The 22458-nt window shown below is 43.7% G+C and overlaps 1 protein-coding gene across 1 annotated transcript in view; it reads right to left on the bottom strand.

Moving 5' to 3' along the window:
* ADGRV1 (adhesion G protein-coupled receptor V1) overlaps nt 1-22458 on the bottom strand; it is a 1990932-nt gene that overhangs the window by 1125419 nt on the left and 843055 nt on the right. The window contains exons 56-57 of the mRNA XM_085632468.1: nt 12050-12226; nt 11300-11482 (exon numbers count right to left, since the gene is read on the bottom strand). Coding sequence (XP_085488594.1) covers nt 11300-11482; nt 12050-12226 — 360 coding nt within the window. The remainder of the gene's footprint in view (nt 1-11299; nt 11483-12049; nt 12227-22458) is intronic.

The raw sequence follows: 22458 nt of genomic DNA, 5'->3' as shown, positions 1-22458 counted from the left end.
AATTCAGCTATCGGATGGGTATCTCTGTCTCTGTCTTTCTTTCTCTGCCCCGTTTACATCAAAGGCCACTGTTTTGTCTTTCATTATTGGCTTAGGACATGAAATACTGACACAGCGAAAATGTAGAACAGTCTCAGGACCCCCAGACCCACTACCAAGCCCAGAATGCAGTTATTTTGGGGGTGTCACACCACAACCCTACGAAGCTACGCCCCTTACTCCACCCATTTGTATTGTTGGCATGCTTCAACCCGATTGTGGATTGTTCAGTAATTTTCAAATGTCGGTCCTTGGCAGGATTTGAGGGGCTGTTTTAGTTTCCAGGCCTTAGAGTTAGCAGCTTGAAGCTAGTTGCCTTCTGGTTTCATTACTTGTCTTTTGCTTATCTCTTCTCCTGCGTACCATCTTTTTTCTATTCTGAAATTAGTCTGGATGTTACCCTTAAAGTGGTGTCCAGTGTTGGTGATATCTTTGTAGGTTCCAGATGATGAGGCTGTGACACTTGCATGCATGCAGAGTTGCACACATAAACACTAACAAACACCACTCATGCAGCGGTCATGACAGTCAATGACCATACAGCATCAGCCACAAACTGGGTGGCCATGTTGCAGGCACTGTCATGTCAGTAATATGATTAGCATGTGCACTAGGGCTGCTACTTATGGATTTTTAAGGTAAGAGGTAAGATATATTTTTGGGGCACTTGATCAGGACAACTGTGAATTAAATTCTCATTTTCAGATAATTCAATCCCTGGTGATTCCAAAAAATACTGTTATATGTCAAGCTTTCAGAAATGCAAACCTGCAAAAGCATCTCAAAGCTCAAGCTACCCAACAACCACCTGGCAAACGGTACCAAAAGAAAGCTTGAACAAGGATTGATAAAGTCATTTCTTTTTGCGCTTGGATCTAGATTATTTTTCTCGCCATGATATTACTCTTGAAATTCAATGCCTAATCAGCTATTTTCTCCAACTCTGAGAAATGCACAGTACAGGTTACATTGTGGATGTTTGGTATACTAGTGTAGAACATTAGAATAAGACATATGGATATAGAAACTGTAACTATAACTGCCACACATTCACAACTGGCATTCTTGCTGCAAAATCGATAAAGCACTGCTCTGAGGATTTTCGCTATTCATCAGGTGAAACATGATACATTTAGCTCTTAATTTACTTGCCCTGAATAGTTTTTCCTCAGCTCTTCCAATATGTATACTTCTCTTGCTAGACAGAGGCATCCAGCTCTGCTGAGTGTTAAAATGGGAGGGAGTGGGAAACAGAATGATGGAGAGCTAATGAAAACAGCATAGCGAGAGAGGTGAGGATGAAGAATGGAGAAAGAGACTCACTGAGGAAGAGACATACGTTAAAGAAAGAAATGTGGGGTAGAAAGAAAGCAATGGAGAAATAGAAAAAAGCAGGTAGGCAAGAGAGGTAGAGTAAGGTATAGAGGATTAAATGAAATAGAGAGAGCTTGGGGTTCAAGAGGGATTAAGTTGCGAGAGAGGCTAGGTGAGTTACAAGTAGCTAGATTCAGAACACAAAGATGGGTAGACTAGAGAGATAAATGTCAGGAGATGCCAAGCAACAACAGATATGATGTAGGAGTAAAATAAGAAGTAAGGAACAGAAAGACAAGTCAGGTAAAGAGAGCAGGGAGGCAGAGAGAATGGTAGATGGAGAAGGGTGAAGCACAGAAAGCGATGAGAGGGTGAGAGAAACAATTAAGTAGGGAAACAGATGAGAGAGAGGGGTGAAGTTGGTGCAGCAGTTGAGAGACAGGGTGAGATTAAGAGAAAGTAAAGATTCAAAGAAAGGTCAGTAAAGACACAGAGATGGGCAGAGAGAGGTTGTGAGAGATGTAAGGTGGAGAGGGTGAGTTGAAATGGAAAAGTAGGTAAAGACAGAGGGTGAGTGATAAAAAAGAGCTATAAGTAGAGAAAGAGGTATTAAGAAAAGAGTAAAGCTGTGAGGGAGGTGAGGGAGAAAGTAGAGAGCTAGAAGGTAGAATCTGACAAGTAAGGTAATGAATGGATAATGTGGTAAATTGAGAGTTTAGGTGGTGAGAAAAGTGGAGTTAGTGAGAAGAGAGGTGGAGAGTAGTGAGGAAATGTTGGGTGAGGTATAGAGAGGAGAGAAATGTAGAGAGAGATGAAGTACATAGAAATGAAGAGTGTGGTAGAGAGTAGAGGAAGTAAAGAGAGAGGAGATGTTGAGAGAGTTTAAATAATTCAAATTCAATATGATTTATTTGATTCTTCACAAAAAAATCATAAAAGCAGAAGCAATAAAAACCAGCATGTATCATCATACACATTTCATATATCATAAAAACACGTTTATAGATTATTATATACGATGATCTAATCAATTGCAAAATGTATGTTATCATAGTTCTTCTGCATCTGATTATGTTTCTTAAAAATTGTGCTATAGGCCTGGTAAAATCTTCATTCTGTAAAAATTGTAAAAACAATAATGCAGGTCGGCATTGTCTAAAACCCAATATCTTTAAAATTGGTAAAATCATCTCCTTCTTTGTATTGAGCAAAATTTACAAAAAAACACCACATGAATTGTAGATTGGGCTGACACATCGTCACATGGACAGTTAGTTAGCATTTTTGTCCAATCGTTTATTGTGGGAAAGGGTGTTATTCGCTGGAAGATACCAAACCTAAAATGGGTCAGGACAAATCTATCCTGAGAATCCTCCATGTATTTTAGGTATGGTTGCATGTCATATGTAGTGAGTGACAGCTGATTGGACAGGACTGTCGGCCTCCCTATTTCTGCACAGAGTCTACAGAGTTGAAATAAATAGGGGTTAGACCCAGGCAGGTGATATGGAAGCAGAGCAGTGACGTTTGGAGAAAGGAGTGAGTTAGAAAGTCAATATAGACAGCTAGAGAGATGTAGCGGTAGGCATAGAGAGATAGAAAGAGAGGTGAGGTAAAAAAAGTTGGGGTAGAGATAAGTTGTTTGAAAGAGAGAAGTGAGGTAGAAAGACGTGAGGTAGAAAGAGTTGAGATAGAGAAATAGGGTAAGTACATAGTCATGTAGAGATATCTAGACGAAGAGTGGTGAAGTAGAAGAGTGGTATGATTAAGGAGAGATACATGAGACAGGAGGATTTGTATGGCAAAGAAAGAGAGGTAAAGCGTGATCGAGAAAGGTGAAAGAGGTAGTAAGACAGAGGACGAGATAGAGACGTAAGGTACAGATAAGTACTGGGAATTAGAGATTGATAAGGTAGAAGGGGGAGAGACACAACCAGACAGAGAGGTAGAGAGAGGGGAGAAGTAGAGAAAGGTGATTTCGAAATAGGGTAAAGGTAGAGACAAAGGCAAGCTATACGAAGGAGTTGAGATGTTGGGAAAGTGAAAGACAAAGCAACAAATAGGTGAACAGATTAAGAAATGTAGATATAAAATTGGACAGAGTTAGAGGTTGGCAGTGAGCAGCAGAAGGGTTTAAATAGAGAGACAACATTGAAAAAGAGCCAGAGTGCACTTTATGAGTTTGCTCTTTGGATGTCGAGAACATTGGGAAATATACTGCTATGCCAATGTCTTAAAATAGTTCTGGGAAGAATAACCCAAAGAACTACTGTCTGCAGCCCACTAGTAGCATTTGATTTGGAGGCCCTGGCAATAGGATATACCATATAATAGGGACTTATAAACAAATTAAATGTACCATTCAGAAGTACACCAATTTTACCATGTATTACTAGGGAGAGCACAAATGCTTTAACACTAGTCAGCATGGACAAAGTTCTACTGCCTACAAAAAGGGGGTTTAATGTAAAGGGAAAAACATCTGGGGGGGACCCTGCAGGAAGGGCAAATATCCAACAGCCATGGTTAGGCTTAACATACCTTTCTGTTACAAGTTTTGAAAATAGGTGAACTCAAAACTGGCAAGTGCAGACTTCATCTGTGAAAGGGATTCGTCAAGAGAGATTGTGACACTCCTGAGGCACAGCCGGGAGCTTTGTCTGTGTGTGTGTTACAGAACGCTGTTATTTTAACTTAGAGCAAATCGCTTTTTAAAACTAATACCTAATCCTACCTCGTCTCGTGCTCCCCTGGACATCTCTCTTCATCTTCTGACCCCGCGCAGCCGAGGTAAACGCTGCCGCGGGTGACCGATTATTCACATTTGCCGCCATTACCCAGCCTGACCTCAGGCCACGCCCACTCGCACTAGGCCACGCCCCCTTCGCCTACTTAAACGGACTGACTACGAGCCCGCCAGTAGATTGCGACACTCCTGAGGCACAGCCGGGAGCTTTGTTTGTGTGTGTGTTACAGAACGCTGTTATATTAACTTAGAGCAAATCGCTTTTTAAAACTAATACCTAATCCTACCTCGTCTCGTGATCCCCTGGGCATCTCTCTTCATCTTCTGACCCCGCGCAGCCGAGGTAAACGCTGCCGTGGGTGACCGATTATTCACATTTGCCGCCATTACCCAGCCTGACCTCAGGCCACGCCCACTCGCACTATGCCACGCCCCCTTCACCTACTTAAACGGACTGACTACGAGCCCGCCAGTAGATTGCGACACTCCTGAGGCACAGCCGGGAGCTTTGTTTGTGTGTGTGTGTTACAGAACGCTGTTATTTTAACTTAGAGCAAATCGCTTTTTAAAACTAATACCTAATCCTACCTCGTCTCGTGCTCCCCTGGGCATCTCTCTTCATCTTCTGACCCCGCGCAGCCGAGGTAAACGCTGCCGCGGGTGACCGATTATTCACATTTGCCGCCATTACCCAGCCTGACCTCAGGCCACGCCCACTCGCACTAGGCCACGCCCCCTTCGCCTACTTAAACGGACTGACTACGAGCCCGCCAGTAGATTGCGACACTCCTGAGGCACAGCCGGGAGCTTTGTTTGTGTGTGTGTTACAGAACGCTGTTATTTTAACTTAGAGCAAATCGCTTTTTAAAACAAATACCTAATCCTACCTCGTCTCGTGCTCCCCTGGGCATCTCTCTTCATCTTCTGACCCCGCGCAGCCGAGGTAAACGCTGCCGCGGGTGACCGATTATTCACATTTGCCGCCATTACCCAGCCTGACCTCAGGCCACGCCCACTCGCACTAGGCCACGCCCCCTTTGCCTACTTAAACGGACTGACTATGAGCCCGCCAGTAGATTGCGACACTCCTGAGGCACAGCCGGGAGCTTTGTTTGTGTGTGTGTTACAGAACGCTGTTATTTTAACTTAGAGCAAATCGCTTTTTAAAACAAATACCTAATCCTACCTCGTCTTGTGCTCCCCTGGGCATCTCTCTTCAGCTTCTGACCCCGCGCAGCCGAGGTAAACGCTGCCGCGGGTGACCGCTTATTCACATTTGCCGCCATTACCCAGCCTGACCTCAGGCTACCCCCACTCGCACTAGGCCACGCCCCCTTCGCCTACTTAAACGGACTGACTATGAGCCCGCCAGTAGATTGCGACACTCCTGAGGCACAGCCGGGAGCTTTGTTTGTGTGTGTGTTACAGAACGCTGTTATTTTAACTTAGAGCAAATCGCTTTTTAAAACTAATACCTAATCCTACCTCGTCTCGTGCTCCCCTGGGCATCTCTCTTCATCTTCTGACCCCGCGCAGCCGAGGTAAACGCTGCCGCGGGTGACCGATTATTCACATTTGCCGCCATTACCCAGCCTGACCTCAGGCCACGCCCACTCACACTAGGCCACGCCCCCTTCGCCTACTTAAACGGACTGACTACGAGCCCGGCAGTAGATTGCGACACTCCTGAGGCACAGCCGGGAGCTTTGTTTGTGTGTGTGTTACAGAACGCTGTTATTTTAACTTGGAGCAAATCGCTTTTTAAAACAAATACCTAATCCTACCTCGTCTCGTGCTCCCCTGGGCATCTCTCTTCATCTTCTGACCCCGCGCAGCCGAAGTAAACGCTGCCGCGGGTGACCGATTATTCACATTTGCCGCCATTACCCAGCCTGACCTCAGGCCACGCCCACTCGCACTAGGCCACGCCCCCTTCGCCTACTTAAACGGACTGACTATGAGCCCGCCAGTAGATTGCGACACTCCTGAGGCACAGCCGGGAGCTTTGTTTGTGTGTGTGTTACAGAACGCTGTTATTTTAACTTAGAGCAAATCGCTTTTTAAAACAAATACCTAATCCTACCTCGTCTTGTGCTCCCCTGGGCATCTCTCTTCAGCTTCTGACCCCGCGCAGCCGAGGTAAACGCTGCCGCGGGTGACCGCTTATTCACATTTGCCGCCATTACCCAGCCTGACCTCAGGCTACCCCCACTCGCACTAGGCCACGCCCCCTTCGCCTACTTAAACGGACTGACTATGAGCCCGCCAGTAGATTGCGACACTCCTGAGGCACAGCCGGGAGCTTTGTTTGTGTGTGTGTTACAGAACGCTGTTATTTTAACTTAGAGCAAATCGCTTTTTAAAACTAATACCTAATCCTACCTCGTCTCGTGCTCCCCTGGGCATCTCTCTTCATCTTCTGACCCCGCGCAGCCGAGGTAAACGCTGCCGCGAGTGACCGATTATTCACATTTGCTGCCATTACCCAGCCTGACCTCAGGCCACGCCCACTCACACTAGGCCACGCCCCCTTCGCCTACTTAAACGGACTGACTACGAGCCCGGCAGTAGATTGCGACACTCCTGAGGCACAGCCGGGAGCTTTGTTTGTGTGTGTGTTACAGAACGCTGTTATTTTAACTTAGAGCAAATCGCTTTTTAAAACAAATACCTAATCCTACCTCGTCTCGTGCTCCCCTGGGCATCTCTCTTCATCTTCGGACCCCGCGCAGCCGAAGTAAACGCTGCCGCGGGTGACCGATTATTCACATTTGCCGCCATTACCCAGCCTGACCTCAGGCCACGCCCACTCACACTAGGCCACGCCCCTAACACCGCCTATAAGTAATGTGCTTTCCACGTACGCGCAGCGGACGGGCGCAGCGGGCGGGCCCAGTCACTATGCCCATTCCCACTGCTGGCCTACTTACCTACCCCAGAGACAGGCTCCTTGCATTTAACCCCTCGAAAAACTCTAAGTGTAACTACATCTATTCAGGAGAAAAACCCTTTATTAACTGTGACCTCTGCAATCCGGCACCTACCGTTGCAGAACATCACGGCCTACAGCTCGGCCTTCTTAACTGCAGATCCCTTCCTAAACATTCCCACGAAATTAACCTTCTGTTACACAATCATGCCATCGACATTCTGTTCCTCACGGAAACGTGGCTCACCCCCGGCTCTGACTCTGACATTGTCAACGCTCTACCACCTGGCTACCAAATACACTCTCAGAATAGACCCCTCAGTAGAGGAGGTGGCCTGGCAATAATCTACAGAGAGCGATTCTTCTGCAGAACCGATGACGGTAATATAGACGACTGCGAAAGTTGCCATTTTGCCCTACAGATATCCCCTGCAACCTCCCTTTCTGGTCTATTGATATACCGCCCTCCGGGAGCCCCAGCCAAATTTCCTAGCGCTCTTGCTGACACAGTCACCCATATGGCAACCACCACTTCCAACTTTCTAATCCTGGGGGACTTGAATCTCCACCTACTAGACCCCAAGGACATAACTGCTTCCGAACTTCTCCTGGACCTCATGTCCTATGGCATCCGACTAGTGAACTCAGAGCCCACCCATAACAAAGGACACCTCCTGGACCCCATTCTCACCAACATCCCTGACCTCAAAACCCACACTCCTCTTCCCCTACCCTGGACAGACCATTTCCTTATACCCATTCACTGGCATCTCTTTGTCCCACCCACCCTGCCGTCTAAAACCCGGGTCACCGATCGTTGTTGGCACAAACTTTCGCCAGAAGAATGGGCCGCTACACTCAGGGCTACTCCTCCCCATCCGGCCTCCGACCCAGTCACAGCGGACAATTAGTTCAACACCAGGCTCACCCACTCACTGGACGAACTCCTCCCCAAAACCACCAGTTTAAAACGAGTCAAAAGAGTGAACCCGGCTCCCTGGTACACTCCTGATCTTAACCTCCTACGTAAGGAGTGCAAAAGAACAGAGCGCTCATGGAGAAAGGACAAATCCATAGAAAAAAAAGCAGCGTTTCGCACCTCCTTAAAAAACTACAAAATCGCCCTTCGCAATACCAAAAGCACATTCTTTGATGAAAGGATAAAAAACTCCTCTTGCTCCGCCAGGGAAACCTTTATCATTTTAAAAGAATTACTCAAAGTCCCAGAGCCGCAACCAGAGAAACTTCCAGACGCCAACACCTCTGAAGATAAATGCCTCAATTTGGCCAAATTCTTTGACGAGAAAATTCAGAAAATTCTCTCCTCCCTCCCTGCTGTCGACTTCAGTCTCATCGATGAGGGCTGCACTAATTTGGATCCAGCCACCACCCACCTAAACTCTCTCGGCCAGGTAACTATTGAAGAGGTTCTAACGACGCTAGCTACAATCAAAAGCGGTTCCCCTAGCGACCCGGTGCCCTTACGCATTCTAAAAAAAGTGGCCCGTAAGATCGCCCCTCCTTTAACGGACCTCATTAATTCATCACTGCTCCAGGGAATAGTCCCCCCCAGCTGGAAAGCGGCCGTCGTAAAGGCGCTCCTTAAAAAACCTTCACTTGACCCCCTGGACATGGCCAACTACAGGCCAATCTCCCTACTCCCTGGAATCAGTAAAATCATTGAAAAGCTAGTCAACAAAAAGCTTTTGCAGTTCCTAGAGTCCAACAACTTGCTCAGAAACTCGCAAACCGGATTCCGCCCAGGTCAGGGCACGGACATCGCCCTGCTTGCGGCAGTGGAGGAGGCCAGAGTCATTTTGGACGCAGGATGATCAGTGGCAGTGATCCTCCTGGACCTCAGTGCGGCCTTCGACACTGTTAACCACCAGGTCTTAATCCAGCGACTCAAAAACATCGGTGTGGATGGCACTGCCCTGGCCTGGTTCGCATCATTCCTAGACCATCGCTCTTTCCAGGTCTGGGAGAACGACTCCCGCTCCCCTGCAACCCCCCTCCAGTGTGGAGTGCCCCAGGGCTCGTCATTAAGCCCGACATTATTTAATGTCTACATGTCCCCACTGGAGGCGGTGGTCATCCCGTTCGGAATAAAAATCATCAGCTACGCGGATGAAACGCAATTAGTGGTGTCTCTATCACATCCCAACCAGGAACCATCTAACCTTCACAGCTGCCTATCAGAAATTCAGGGATGGATGAACTGTTCGTCGTTGAAACTCAACGGATCAAAAACAGATATCCTACTCCTTGGCCAAAAGGGCCTCTCCCTTCCCCCTAACATCTGGCCTCCCTGTTTGGGTGAACCTCCAGTCCCCAAAACCGAGATCAAGAGCCTGGGATTCTGGATAGAAAAAGATCTGTCCTTCAAGACCCAAGCCAAAAAAATCGCCGGGACCTGCTTCGGGCTCCTTAAATCTATCAGGAAAATTCTGCCCCTGCTCCCTCCTGCCTCCCAGAAATTGCTCATCCAAGGCCTCATCCTTTCTAGGCTGGACTATAGCAATGCCATCTATCTGGGGGCCCCCGAAGCAACCCTCAACAAACTGCAAAGGATCCAAAACGCCGCGGCTCGGATTCTTACCAACACTCCGGCCAGATCATCGGCCAAGCTAGCTCTGAAGCATCTTCACTGGCTCCCAGTGAGAGAGCGAGTCAAATTTAAGGCTCTTTGCCTGTCCCACAAACTCTTGCAGGATAAAGGCCCCCCCATCCTCAAGAAATTCATCAGGCCCTATAAAGCCACAAGATCCCTTCGCTCTGACCACGAACACCTTATCACCACTTTCAGAGTGAAGAGGGCACGCACTGGCGGAAGGCGTTTTTCTGTGAACGCAGCCCGCCTGTGGAATGCCCTCCCCCGTAATCTCAGGGTGGAACCAGACTACCTCCGGTTCAGAAAACTTCTGAAAACTCACCTGTTCCCCTAATCTCCTCCCTTACGTCAACCTCTTGATTGTCCTGATCTTAGCGCTGGGATGCTTACGGGTTACTACGCGCTTTACAAAACCCTAAATAAAATAAAATAAATAAATAAGAGTACATTGAGGCACAGTGGAGAGTTAAAGTTAGGTTAAAAGCATTTGTAGCACAATTTTGTGAGGACTTGAATACCTTACATAATTTCCACTCCATCCACAGTATCCAGGCAGATCAAAAAATTAAATTTCAGAATAGCTGAGAAGGTGAGGCATACACCAGGGACACAGGGGCACACAGCAGAAAAGTGGACCTTATCTCCTACAGACATTGGGATATCCACAAATGCATTGGCGGCTGTACCACTCATTTAGCTGGTGGCTCCAGGCTAGTGGGAGCTTTCCTCACAGTCCACTTAGAGGGCAGGTACCTGATCTGCACCCAAGTTCCCAAATGAATGGCTGTGGTGGGAATTTATGCAATACTTCTCCCACTAGTATATCCTAAGACTAGGGCGCACTGTCATTTGAGCTGAGCAGCTGACTGCAAAACATTAGCCTTTGCAAGAACCGGGCTGTGCATCCTATCTTTGTTTATGCATATCTGTGTTGAGTGTTTTGTAGGGTGATTACTGTTTGGGCTGTGATTGTATGGGGTGTGTAATGATAACACTAAGTCTTGCCAGACCAATAAAGCTGTCTATTTCCAGACGCAAAAAAATATCAATATTGAAATGTACTTTGTAAAGTTCACCAGCCAGGTGTACAAAGTAAATGACTTTTTGTCTATGAACAAGGTCTTGTTTTGAGATAATGTAGAAAGGTGTGATTCTCTAGGCAACTTTGACGAGCAGAACCATGCTGAAGAGGCAGTTTACAGAAGCTGGATCACTGAGAAAAGGTAGCCAGAAAAGATGCACTGAGAAAATAGAGCTCTGCACATAAGCCCAACCTTTGTGATCAACAGCCTGACAAATAGGGCGCACACCACCTACAATGTAGGTCTCCTAAAGCTGTGGGTGACCACTGACAAACCGCGGGTGACCAATGACAATCAACACTACTCAGCCGAGGTACATGTACAATAGATGAGGCCATCAACATCCCATGTGGAGAGATCACAGAAACAAAAACATTAGAGGTGGGAGCATAACATGGACCCAATACTGCCAACATGGAACAACAGTACCATAAAGGTGGATGATTTACAAATCAGCATGCAGGCCCGAGATGATGTATGGAAGCAGTGGACTAACTGCAAAAGCTTGAACAAAGAAATACTAATATAGAACAAGGAAGGGAGGTTTTTAAATTGCATTGGTAGAAACGTCCACTTACCTGTCCTTCAGTAAATGTAAGATTGCCAGAGGATGGGCTGAAGTCCTCCAGACTCGCAGTAGCAGGTGTGGCCTCCCAGAATAAATGTATCACCCCAAATCTGCCACCTTGTCGTATAACTGGCAGCCTTAGTATGTTCTGTGGTGAAGGTAATTCAAAGGCAGCAACAGCACCACCTACCCCCTGGAACCATATAAATGCACCAGGTTCAATTCGCTTCACACAAAAATACTATCTTACAAAATCATCCTCATTTTATACACATATATTTTTAATGACAGAATTAAGTTCATATATATTTTTTTATGTGGTTAACAGACTAGGTTCATCACCTGCGTTAAATGAAAATGAGGTATTATCACTTTGCATAGTAGTTACCGAAGCAAGGCATGCTTAACAAAACTGAACAAATACTGGGTGTCAGTGAATGGGGTGGGAGGGGCACGCTGTAGATGCTGTCAATAATATGTTAATTGAGAAAAACATGATTATACGTTATGTTCTGAGAAATGGCAAATATACTTTAATTTAAATCAGCATTATTCACGATAACGTTTGTATTTTACAAATATCACTAATGTACATTAGAAGGGCTACAGACACATTTGGTCGTCTGTTGCCTATGAACAGTTGTTTAACAGATTGTAGTCTTTTTAAGGTAAAACCAATCAAAGAAGAATTTTCAAAGATTTTGATATATTTAGATTCAAATTGTTATATTGCACTTTCATATTATATCTTATGACAAACCTTAGTAACGTTAAACTGGACTACTCCTCTAGGGTCATCGTTCTCCTCAATTGTAATTTCTACCACTTCTGCCCCAGGCCGCTTCACGCTGGGCTGCCCTCCAGCCAGGGAAGAGTTTCTTAGGTAGACTTCAGTGATGTTGACAACAAAGCCTTCCTCCAGTTCAGGTGTATCATCCTGGAATGAAACAAGATAAGTCAGCTCAACACTAGAGGAAAACTCAGCAGCTATCACATCGAGATGTATCCTAAAGTTCCTTTATTTATACTATGTTCCAATTATAATGATTATTCCAATACTGTGATCGATACATTGAAGCAAAACAAGTGCGCCCTGAAGTATGTTCGTTGCATAAGCATTTATCATCCTATCGCCACAAAAAATATTATGACTGCAGAAATAAAATAAATGGAATGTCCTTCATTTTTACAGTTTGAGTAGAAGTAATAGCCCGAATCTTTGTTTTAGCTGCCTCTTAAAAAAAGTAAAACTTGGGACAACAATAAATACAGATTTCCTAAGCTTTTAAAAATGGCAATGACTGAACGAATATCGAATATATGGCAATTACTGTAGGAGTATTTTATAGCACAACACGGCAAAATGATTTCCCTTGGGCTCTTTTGGCAAATATGTTACTTTTTTGTACAGAAACCTGTTGCTAAATTCATTCGCATCATTAATAGTGGATACGTTTTGGGGAAACAATTTAATTTTCTGGAATTATCCGTTTTTGTCAATCATAGGTCATTATGTCCCAAAAATATGTTTTTTTCTGGGCAAAATAAGAAAGGCCCATCAATACTCTTTAGCCAGAATACAAATTTTAGTAAATACCTGTTCTGGCATATATCTGCCTTTTCTGTAAAAGATCGCAAAAAGCTCTAGAATCAAGAAAGACATTTCAGTGAATACTTTTCAGTGTGAAAATATTATTGCATAGCCTATAAAACTTGTATGACTGTCATATTCAGATGAATTCATTAAAATTACGAGGTATGTAGACATAAATTAGAATACTGTATTTCACAGTCTGCATCTCCAGGCTCCCATCGTTCCCTCTCATAGGTTGAAAACCTAACAAAAATCTCTGATCAATTTGTCCAAATTCCTACAAAAAAACTGAACATAGATGCATGCAAAATTCTAGCATGCAACCGACAGGTATGTAGCTTAGTTAGTAAGGTTCGGTGGGGGGAGGGGAGAATCTCAAATTTCTCAACTAAGAGTGGTGGGTGGCATGGTAGAGGGGTGAGATGACCCAAGGGTACAGCCCAGATGAGAGGTCGGAAATCTGTAAATGCAGCTTTCTGAGTTTTTTTTAATTTTTTTATCAGAAACATGGCATTTTATTTATTGAATATTTTGGGAAATTGTGCTGTCAAATAAATTGTTAATCTCCAATTTGTTTTATTAAATTTTGTTGATGGGATAACCCAAACCTTCCTTGAGAGGGATGGGCTGTCTTGCTGGGTTTGCTCGATGCAATAAGGGACTCGGATTAAAACACTTTTCAGGGCTGTTGCTAGCTCTCAGTCTGGCGCTGCAATATTAAGAACAAAATACCACAGGGATTATTTGTTCTTTTGTCCTGATGTTCAATTGCACTCCACCTCCCAAAATAAAAAACAGAAATTAGAGCAATTGATATTTACACTGTAAATCCTGTAATATATCTGCAATATATTGACACTGTGGGCCCAATTCAAAAAGCCAAATTTATGGCCAAAAGTGTATGTATCTCAAGTATGCACCGAAGGATGCTTAGCATTTACCGCCACATAACTGTACAACAAAACTCTGTTCAATTATGCAGTAATAAACCTCTTGCATCTTTGTGAAGAACACTTCTGTTTGTGACCACAGCTGGTTGCCAGCAGAACTCGAACCAGCACTCATGCCAACAGACCATGCAGGCAACCTAGACATCACCCTCGACAGCGAATTGACCATGAAACAAGTCAACTTAGTCACCTCCTCCTGCTTCCACACCCTTTGCATGCTCTGCATAAACTTCAGATGGGTCCCAGTCAACACCAGAAAGACCGTAACCCAGGCCCTCGTCACCAGCCACCTTGACAACAGCAATGCCTCTACGCCAGTATCTCCACCCAGCTCCACAGAACACTCCAGACCATACAGAATGCTGCAGCCAAACTCATCCTGGACCTCCCCAAACGGACCTGCATCACCACCCACCACAGAGACTTCCACTGCCTCCCCATCCAGAAGAGATGACAGTTCAAGATCCTCACGCACTCCTACAAAGCTCTACATGATCAAGAACCGTCTTACATCAACCATCAACTGAACTTCCATCTACCCGCAGAACACCTGTGCTCCTCCTCTCTTGCCGGTGCACACTCCCCTGCATCCATCACAGCCACTCATTCTCCTACATTGCCACCAACACCTGGAATTACCTGCCCCTCCACCTGTGAACAGAACCTTCCCTGGCGGACTTCTGAAAGAAACTCAAGACTTGGCTTTATGATGGAAACAGGGCACCTTAAGTGCCCAGATACCCCTAGGGGTGATAGTGCAGCACTATACAAATGCAGATTGATTGACTAATTGACTGAGTGTGGAGTTGGTTTATCAACCATGATCTGCCTTGAGATTTTGTGATTCTGCAGCATAATGTGACACATTTTGTGATGCTATTGCTTCATTATTTTGTGATTCTTAAACATAGGAATACTGTCTGGGAACATATTCCGCCTCTTTAGGATCAGTTTAACAACCTAATACAGACAAAAGCAACCAAAAGATGACCAGTTAACCTTTGCAAAGGGCCTTCCATTCTGTGTGACCCCACATCACCATATTTTTAGGAACTTTTGATAAGTTTGAGCGAGAAACACATTTTTTTGCTAAAATATGCAGATTATTCAGCAGATGATGTATTGTGTGGAAAATGTGACAAGTCCATAATTATGTGGAAAAAGTCATGACTGTGGAATCGCATAACTCGAGTGAACCCCCTTTCTGGGTCGGAAGAGAAGCAAAACACCCCAAAATGCTGTGGGGAGCAGGGAAAGAGGTTTCTGCATGTGGAAAAATATTTAACCTGTGGAGAAAAAAAATACAACTGCAAAGTGACCTTTCCAAATGAGAAAATATACTAGTTGTACAATCTGCATTTTAGAAAAAGTAAGATCCAAAAATATTGTATGACCAACATGGCACAGTTTTCCCAGCTTACTACTGTCAATGTTTGTGAATTACAACAAGTAGTAACTTTGCACCTGTTCAAGGAATACTTCTGGAACTTCAGATGTGCTACTTTTTTTGTAGCTCAGTAACTAAGTATCTTTAAGTTCCTGATCCCAAAATTGAACAAGGTAAAACCTTTTGAAACAGGGCAATGAGGAAAACCAAAACAGATATAGCAGACAGAATTCAGGGACCTCAGATCCAACAACCAAGCTAAAAATACATTTATTAAGGGGGTGTCACACTCCATAAGCCACACTCCACAAGTAAATATCACCATAAATGTCCCCGTATTTTCAAAACCTTCAACCAACTATACTAAATACTTTCTAGAAGACTAAATTTCATCTCGGTACTATTTTTATTATAATGATTCTTAAGCTACTATCAAATGTATTTTAAAATTGCAGTCTGACTCTCCACATATTGACCTTCTCAAAAAATGTCTCTACAATGCTTTCAAAAACTCTCTAAAACTGTTCACCAATGTGAACCCAGGCATAAGGGGACACACTTTGCGTACTGATAGAAGAATACTATAACATAGTAATATGTCAGAAAATAAGCACCTCTTGAAATGTATCTTCATTTGCTAAATAAATAAATTCTGCTGTGGGATTGGCACCGAACACTTGTTTCTCTGGAACGTTAATTAATGGAAGCTATTGCAAAATTTCTGAACATCTGCCCTCTGTAGGCAGTCATTGCAGACACAGGGCCGTATTAGGATGTCACCTAGGATGTCAGGCTGTCGGTGGCGGTCCATTTGACATCCAAGGCATAGGACCTACCACTGGATTACGATGCCGGCTGTCAGAGCGATGTCTTCAGAGGATTCAACCACCCCCTCCAACAGGATCAAGGACGTCAGTGCATCGATCGGAAGCCTAACCCTACAATGGAGGCAGTGCCTGCAGAGGCACCACCGTAGGGATTAGGATGTCCCAATCCAACAGCTTTTCGATGTCTGCTTTCCTGACATGAAAAGGCTGTTGGAAAGGGACTTTAGGAACCCCCAGCAGGGCAAACGTCTCCCTAGGCTCTGCTGTGTGGCCTGAGGGGCACATGTGGTGCCCCCCAAACATCTATACACCGTGTGCCAGGCACCTCATGGTGCCTGGCACACGGTGCATAGGTGTTTAGAAACGCTGTGGCCCTTTTCCAGGCTAATGGTAAAGGCTATATTTCCGACCACCATGCTGGTGGTCGCATCATAACATCAGGAGTGAAACCGCTGACTACTTGTCGGGCGGTTCCACTCCGGAAATGATGTCGGTCGGATGCTCATCGGACTGGCATCCTAATAAGCCCCATTGTTTGTATTATAACAATATGAAGGAAGATGTCGATTTTGACATTGAGTTCAGACCCCAAGTACTAGGTGAACTGTACAAAGGACATCAACTCATGGTAAAGGGGGAGGGAAGTTATTTGTGGTCAATACATGAAAAAGCACACCCAATAGATTTGGTATTTCCTTGGGTAGTATTTCCTCCTGGTAATGACTCAACTCTGACTGTGAGGCCCACAGTATTTGGATAATGAGTGTCACAAATGACAGATGTGGTGGAGACTGGTAAATGTTCCTGATACTTCATCTGTAGAGTATTCAAATGCAATATAAATTTTCCTTGTGGTGTGTTAAGTGGTTTCTTATATAACATCACTTTAATATATGTAGCTAATTGAGATCAGTAGATTTACTCAGACACCTGCAGACTACTTCACTGGACTCCACATTCAATGTCAATAGGTGGCTGCTCATAGGTTTGAAGACTGTTCATCAGATAGGACAACTGGAGTTGTCTAGTTACTTTGTGTGATGTAGACCATTAAACTAAAGTTCTAATGTGTAACTACAGCCACAACCCAATATTAATATAGACATTATCATTTAAAAAGCAAAATACTATATATTTATTCAAGAATAATTTTGGTATTTCAATTATTCTAGTTATAATAATACTATTATTCCCAATCAATGCTGACACTGCAGAGGGGAGATCAGTCTTTTAAGGCAACTTATGGTGATGGAGAGCATGGGGCCCTGCAACTGGCCAGGCCCGGCTTCAACCACATTATTCACTAATAACTAGAGAAACTAGGTATTCATTCCTGACCTAGAACAAATGTGGAATGGGCACTGCCCCCCAAATGCTTTAAGGTTCACTCATTCTTGGAAAGTAGCGATAGCCACATTGAGTTTCTTTAGGGAAAAAAAATTGCAGGCCGCGAAACAGGCAAGTTGGCCTGACATGGAGTACCTTTGATTGCCACACTGACAATGGAGTCAGATTCTTATTAATTAAGCATAGATTAGATAGAACTAATATAATATAGACAGCATTTAAATGCCCAATACTGACCAAACTAAATACTACATTACACTCACATGACTTACTCCATGGCTTGCTCCCTGGCTGCATGTTCCATTGATCCTGGGTAGAGACTATAAATGTGTCCTAGACATTTACCTGGATCGTTTCCGCAGTCCAGTAACAGGATTTCATGAGGACAGGCCAGCTCATGACCTGAGCACCTCGATGATGAACTGGGGGTTGGTAGATAGTAAGCAAAAGGTCTACACCGGAGTCAGGGAATTTTGTTTTTACTCCCTGGTCCACGATCTATAGCTTCACTTGAACAGAATACTTTTCTTGTCCTCACCCCAACCCTATATATTGTATGTAAAATACCCTAATACAACATTATCTGCCGCTCTGCAGTCACAGGCAAGCAGTGAAGCAAAATTAACATTTCTCCTATTGCTTTTAAAGTTAAAGCCTATATTATTTAATTAGGTGTTTTACTGATTTGAACTTGCATCGCATGCTCTCCGGTGTGCGACAGATTGTAGCGGACAGAGCATTCCTTAGTTGCCCCACTTCCTTGCAGCCTAGTTGTTATCAGGTCACACTACATAAAGCTGATGTGAACACGGACACGTGCAGCAGGTGCGCTGCACCAAAGGCAATCCCATCAATGTCAGTCTGCGCCCGAATTTTTCCAAGACCCCTGCACCTTCCACTATAGAGGTCAGTCACCCCTCTAGAATATGCTATTCTTCTATGGCTTTACACCATCTTGGAGACATGTTTATATCTCTTACTGCTCAGGCTACATACTGTACTAGGCGTTTCCTGCATTGTCTAGAAGGTCCTATGGCCTGTATAGTTTGCAACTTTACCTGCACTTATAATAAATCTAGAGTTAAAACATGTAGCAGGTCTTGCAGATAAAACCATTTGTCCTGGTGGGGATACAACACAAAGGTCATCCAGGGCTATCTCATATCTTTCATTTCCCCTATTTTTTACCTAACCCCAACAGCTTCTTCTGCAATGTGAGATCTTTACCAAAACATGAAACAGAACTATGGGACCTCACCTCTTCTTTGTCACCAGAGGTCTGTTTTTTCATGGAAACCTGGGTGAGCCCCACTACCCTTCCATCCATTACCTTAGCACTCCCAGAGAATTACTGTAAGCTCAGGCTCGACAGAGAAGTTAGAACTGGATTTGCCATTGCCATCGTCTTCATCTTTCAAGGCATGGCTAAAGTCTTATTTATTGACACCTTAATAGCAGATTGGGTAGAACTGTGCATTTTTAAAATTGAGTTTTCCTTAGAGAATAGCTGGAAAGGAGCAGTTGTATATCATCTCCCGGGACTAAAAAAAAGAGTTTACTTATCGTATAACAGAATACATCACCACGCATGTACTGTCATCAATTTTCTTTCATTGGGTGAATTTAACTAGCACGGGGAGACTCCTCTAACCTAGAGGTTGCGCGTCTCATTATGGATCCGGAGATACTGGGTCCACACCAGAATATTAAGTGCCCCACCCAATCAATAGGCCATACTTTAACTTTTACTATTTTTAAATCTTTGACCAGTGACCTCCCTCTACCCCTAATCTGGAAAATTATATGTTTCCAGGTTCCTAAAACAGATGGGCCAGAAAGGCCTAAGATAGTCGATAAAAGAGCTTCAAGACAATAGTCTCCCATGACTCTTTTTCTAAAGTCTTTATGTTCACAATGGTTTCTCAGGACAATGATATCAACCAAGCACTAGCAGAATATCACAGGTCCCTAAAGTCTGCATTTGACAGTATCGCTCCTCTTAAAATAGGATCTAAAACTCAGTTTAGATCTCACAGTACTCTACAGAGCTGAGAAAAAAGAAATCATCTTGCAAAAAGTTGGAGAGAAGATGGCATCAGACAAAAAACAAAGGGATAAAGATTAATGTAAATCAATTATTTCCAAATATCATAAGAAAATCAAATTAGCATGGAAAATTTACATCATAAACCAAATTGAACAAGCAGGCAATTCATCTAAAGACTTATTTAAAATCCCCAATAATTTTTTTAAGCCTCACGCCTGCTCCCAGGTTATTTTGACTTCGCAAGATCTCTGTAATTCTCTTGCAGATTTTTTAGAGGATAAACTAAAATTAATTTATCAGAACTTTCCTAGTCCTCTTGATCAATTCGACGAAGAACCAAATTGCAACTCTTCCCTCATAATACTGTTTGTAGTTTGGAAAAGTTTTGAATAATTTTCCCTCAAGCAGATGCAGAAGACGTTAGAGAAAGCAAAATCTGGCTCCCACTTAGACCTATGTCTTTTAAGGATTTCAGGTTGTCTTTCTAACCAGATTGCACCTGCCATAAGGTCACTGTTTAACCTATCAGTGGACACTGGGAAAATCCAGCAGGCCTGAAAACAGCACTGGTTTCTCCAACACTAATGAAGGTTACTGTGGATCTACAAATGTAACAAATCATCATCCCATATCACTGCTTCCACTTCTGGGCAAGATGTTGGAAGGCCTAATAAATCAATAACCTTCAGCTTATCTAGAGGAGAACAAGATTATGGACCACTAGCAATCAGGGTTCAGAGCCTCCCATACTACAGAGACTGCCTTGGTTGCAGTCATGGATTCCATAAGACTCTTAGTTGGTGCTGGAATTCCATCTATGTTAGTGATGTTGGACCTCTACGCAGCTTTTGATACTGTGTCCAACACCAGGATGATTCAAAGGCTTCATAAGATAGGCATTTATGGGACAGCTCTTCTGGGTTTCTGAGACTTTCTAGGAAACAGAACAAAAACGATTTCCCTTGGCTTATTTAAGTCACGCACCATGTTGATCAACAAGGGGGTCCCACAAAGCTCTTCTTTAAGCCCTACATTATCTAGCAACTACGTGGCACCCTAGCCAAAATTGTCAAAACGTACAGATTCAAAATACTATCATATGCTGATGACACTAAGCTGGTTATTTCTTTTGATAAAGATTTAGATGAGGTAAAAAGACAATTTTTCTAAAGGCATGAAACTGATTGCAGACGGAATGACAACATACTGTTTAGAATTAAACAGTGACAAAACAGAGATTATGCTGTTTGATAAGGCCCAAAAACGTTGGTCTTCTGAATAGTGGCCCTCTGAACTAGGTCATGCATCCATGCCCATGCATTCAGTTCAGAACCTTGGCATCAAACTGGATCAATCTTTATCAATGAAAGATCATGTTGTTTCCATTAGGTGAAACTTTTGCGCATGCTGAGGAAAGCTTCCTCTTTTCTTCCTCTTACTGCTAGGAAAACTTTAGTCCAGGCACTGATTATCAGTTGATTGGACTATGGAAATGCACAACTTGCATCAGTAAATGAGACCTTGATGTCCTACATGTAAGTAGTGCAAAACACCGCAGCTCAGCTTGAATGTAATCTTCCTTCTGCCTTACATTGGCTGCCAGTTAGAAAAAAAGCAATTTTCAAACTGTGCTGCTTAACACACAAATCCTTAATGGGTATAGGCCCCAGCTGCTTGCATCAGAAGCTGTTATTATCGCCAAGTCATGAATTTGAGATCTAAGGATAAAGCCTTACTTACCATCCCCTGTGTCCATTTGGCTAGAAGCAGAGGCAGGTCTTTTTCTTATCTTGCCCCTTCCTACTGAAATAATTTACCATATCATATCTGTTCCTGCACAGATCATGTTAAATTTAGGAAACTTCATAAGACTGCTCTATTTTAACTTAGTGTACTGACTTGTCTGTGTTTCAAGCAAATCCGAGATGCACATTCAGGTGTGATTTGTGTGCTATACTAAGCTAAATTGACATAACATAACATACCATAACAAATTGTTTATGAGCATAGCCTGGAGCAAGCCAGTTGCATCAATCCTGCATGGTGGTTACAAACCAATATGCTGGCAATAGGGTCTTCAGGTACTTTATGACATTAATTTGATGAAAACAAGTACACTATCTTAAATACACAACTCAAATGGGATGCCTCAAAGTACTGGCCAAGGGTCATTGCATTACAACTGTAGAAAAGAGACTGCCTTAAACAGTGGCAGGAGTCTTAGCCAGGATGTAAAGCACAGTTTAAAACCTATGCTCTTCAGTAAGGGGAACATGAAAGGACATTTAACCAAGCTGAATGCCCTATTCATGCCCAGTGATACTAACACAGGTCGATTATCTACCATTTCAGGGAATGACAAGTTGTTATGCAGTCTACGCATACTAAGAAACTCAATCTAGACAGCATACATCGGGACTAATCCGAGTGAATGAGAATACTGATGTGTAAAGTTAGTCTATTTTTCGGAACCTTGGCAGGTATTTTAGTTTCACTACAAAGCAAATAGATAGGCTGGTAGGAATAGCATTGATCTCTTGCCATTTGTAAATCCTTTGGCAAAATACCTTTCCTTCTTGATGTTGTGGCCTCAAGGGCAGTGATGTATGCCATTTCATCCAGGACATCTACAGCATTCCAGACCAGACCTCTCCTCTGGTTTCACTCATCATTTATGCAGCCAGACTGCCGTACCACAGAGTTAGCTGCATCCTTCGTCCATTCCAGGCTGTGGTCTCAGTCACACAGCGGGCTGTGCCAAGGTAGCAGGCAGCCAAAGGGGAGAAGGTGCCTTGCTGCTGCAGTGTTCTCAACCTCTTCTCAGGGTACCACTATCATGGCATGTACAGTACCATCTTGAGAATTGTCTCCTCACTCTATGGCTTTAGAAAAATCAAATTTTGCAGATCTTGGACACAGGATTTTAGTGTGGTTTTTTCAGTGAGACAAGGAGAGCTATTAAAATGCAGCCATCAGCCACTCCCATTCTCTCTCTATATTTTTCGATAGTTTATTGC

This window comes from Triturus cristatus, chromosome 2_1 (genome assembly GCF_964204655.1).
Source record: "Triturus cristatus chromosome 2_1, aTriCri1.1, whole genome shotgun sequence".
Classification (NCBI taxonomy): Eukaryota; Metazoa; Chordata; class Amphibia; order Caudata; family Salamandridae; genus Triturus; species Triturus cristatus.
The sequence above is the reverse complement of the archived record's forward strand: the minus strand, read 5'-3'. Positions and strand labels throughout refer to the sequence as shown.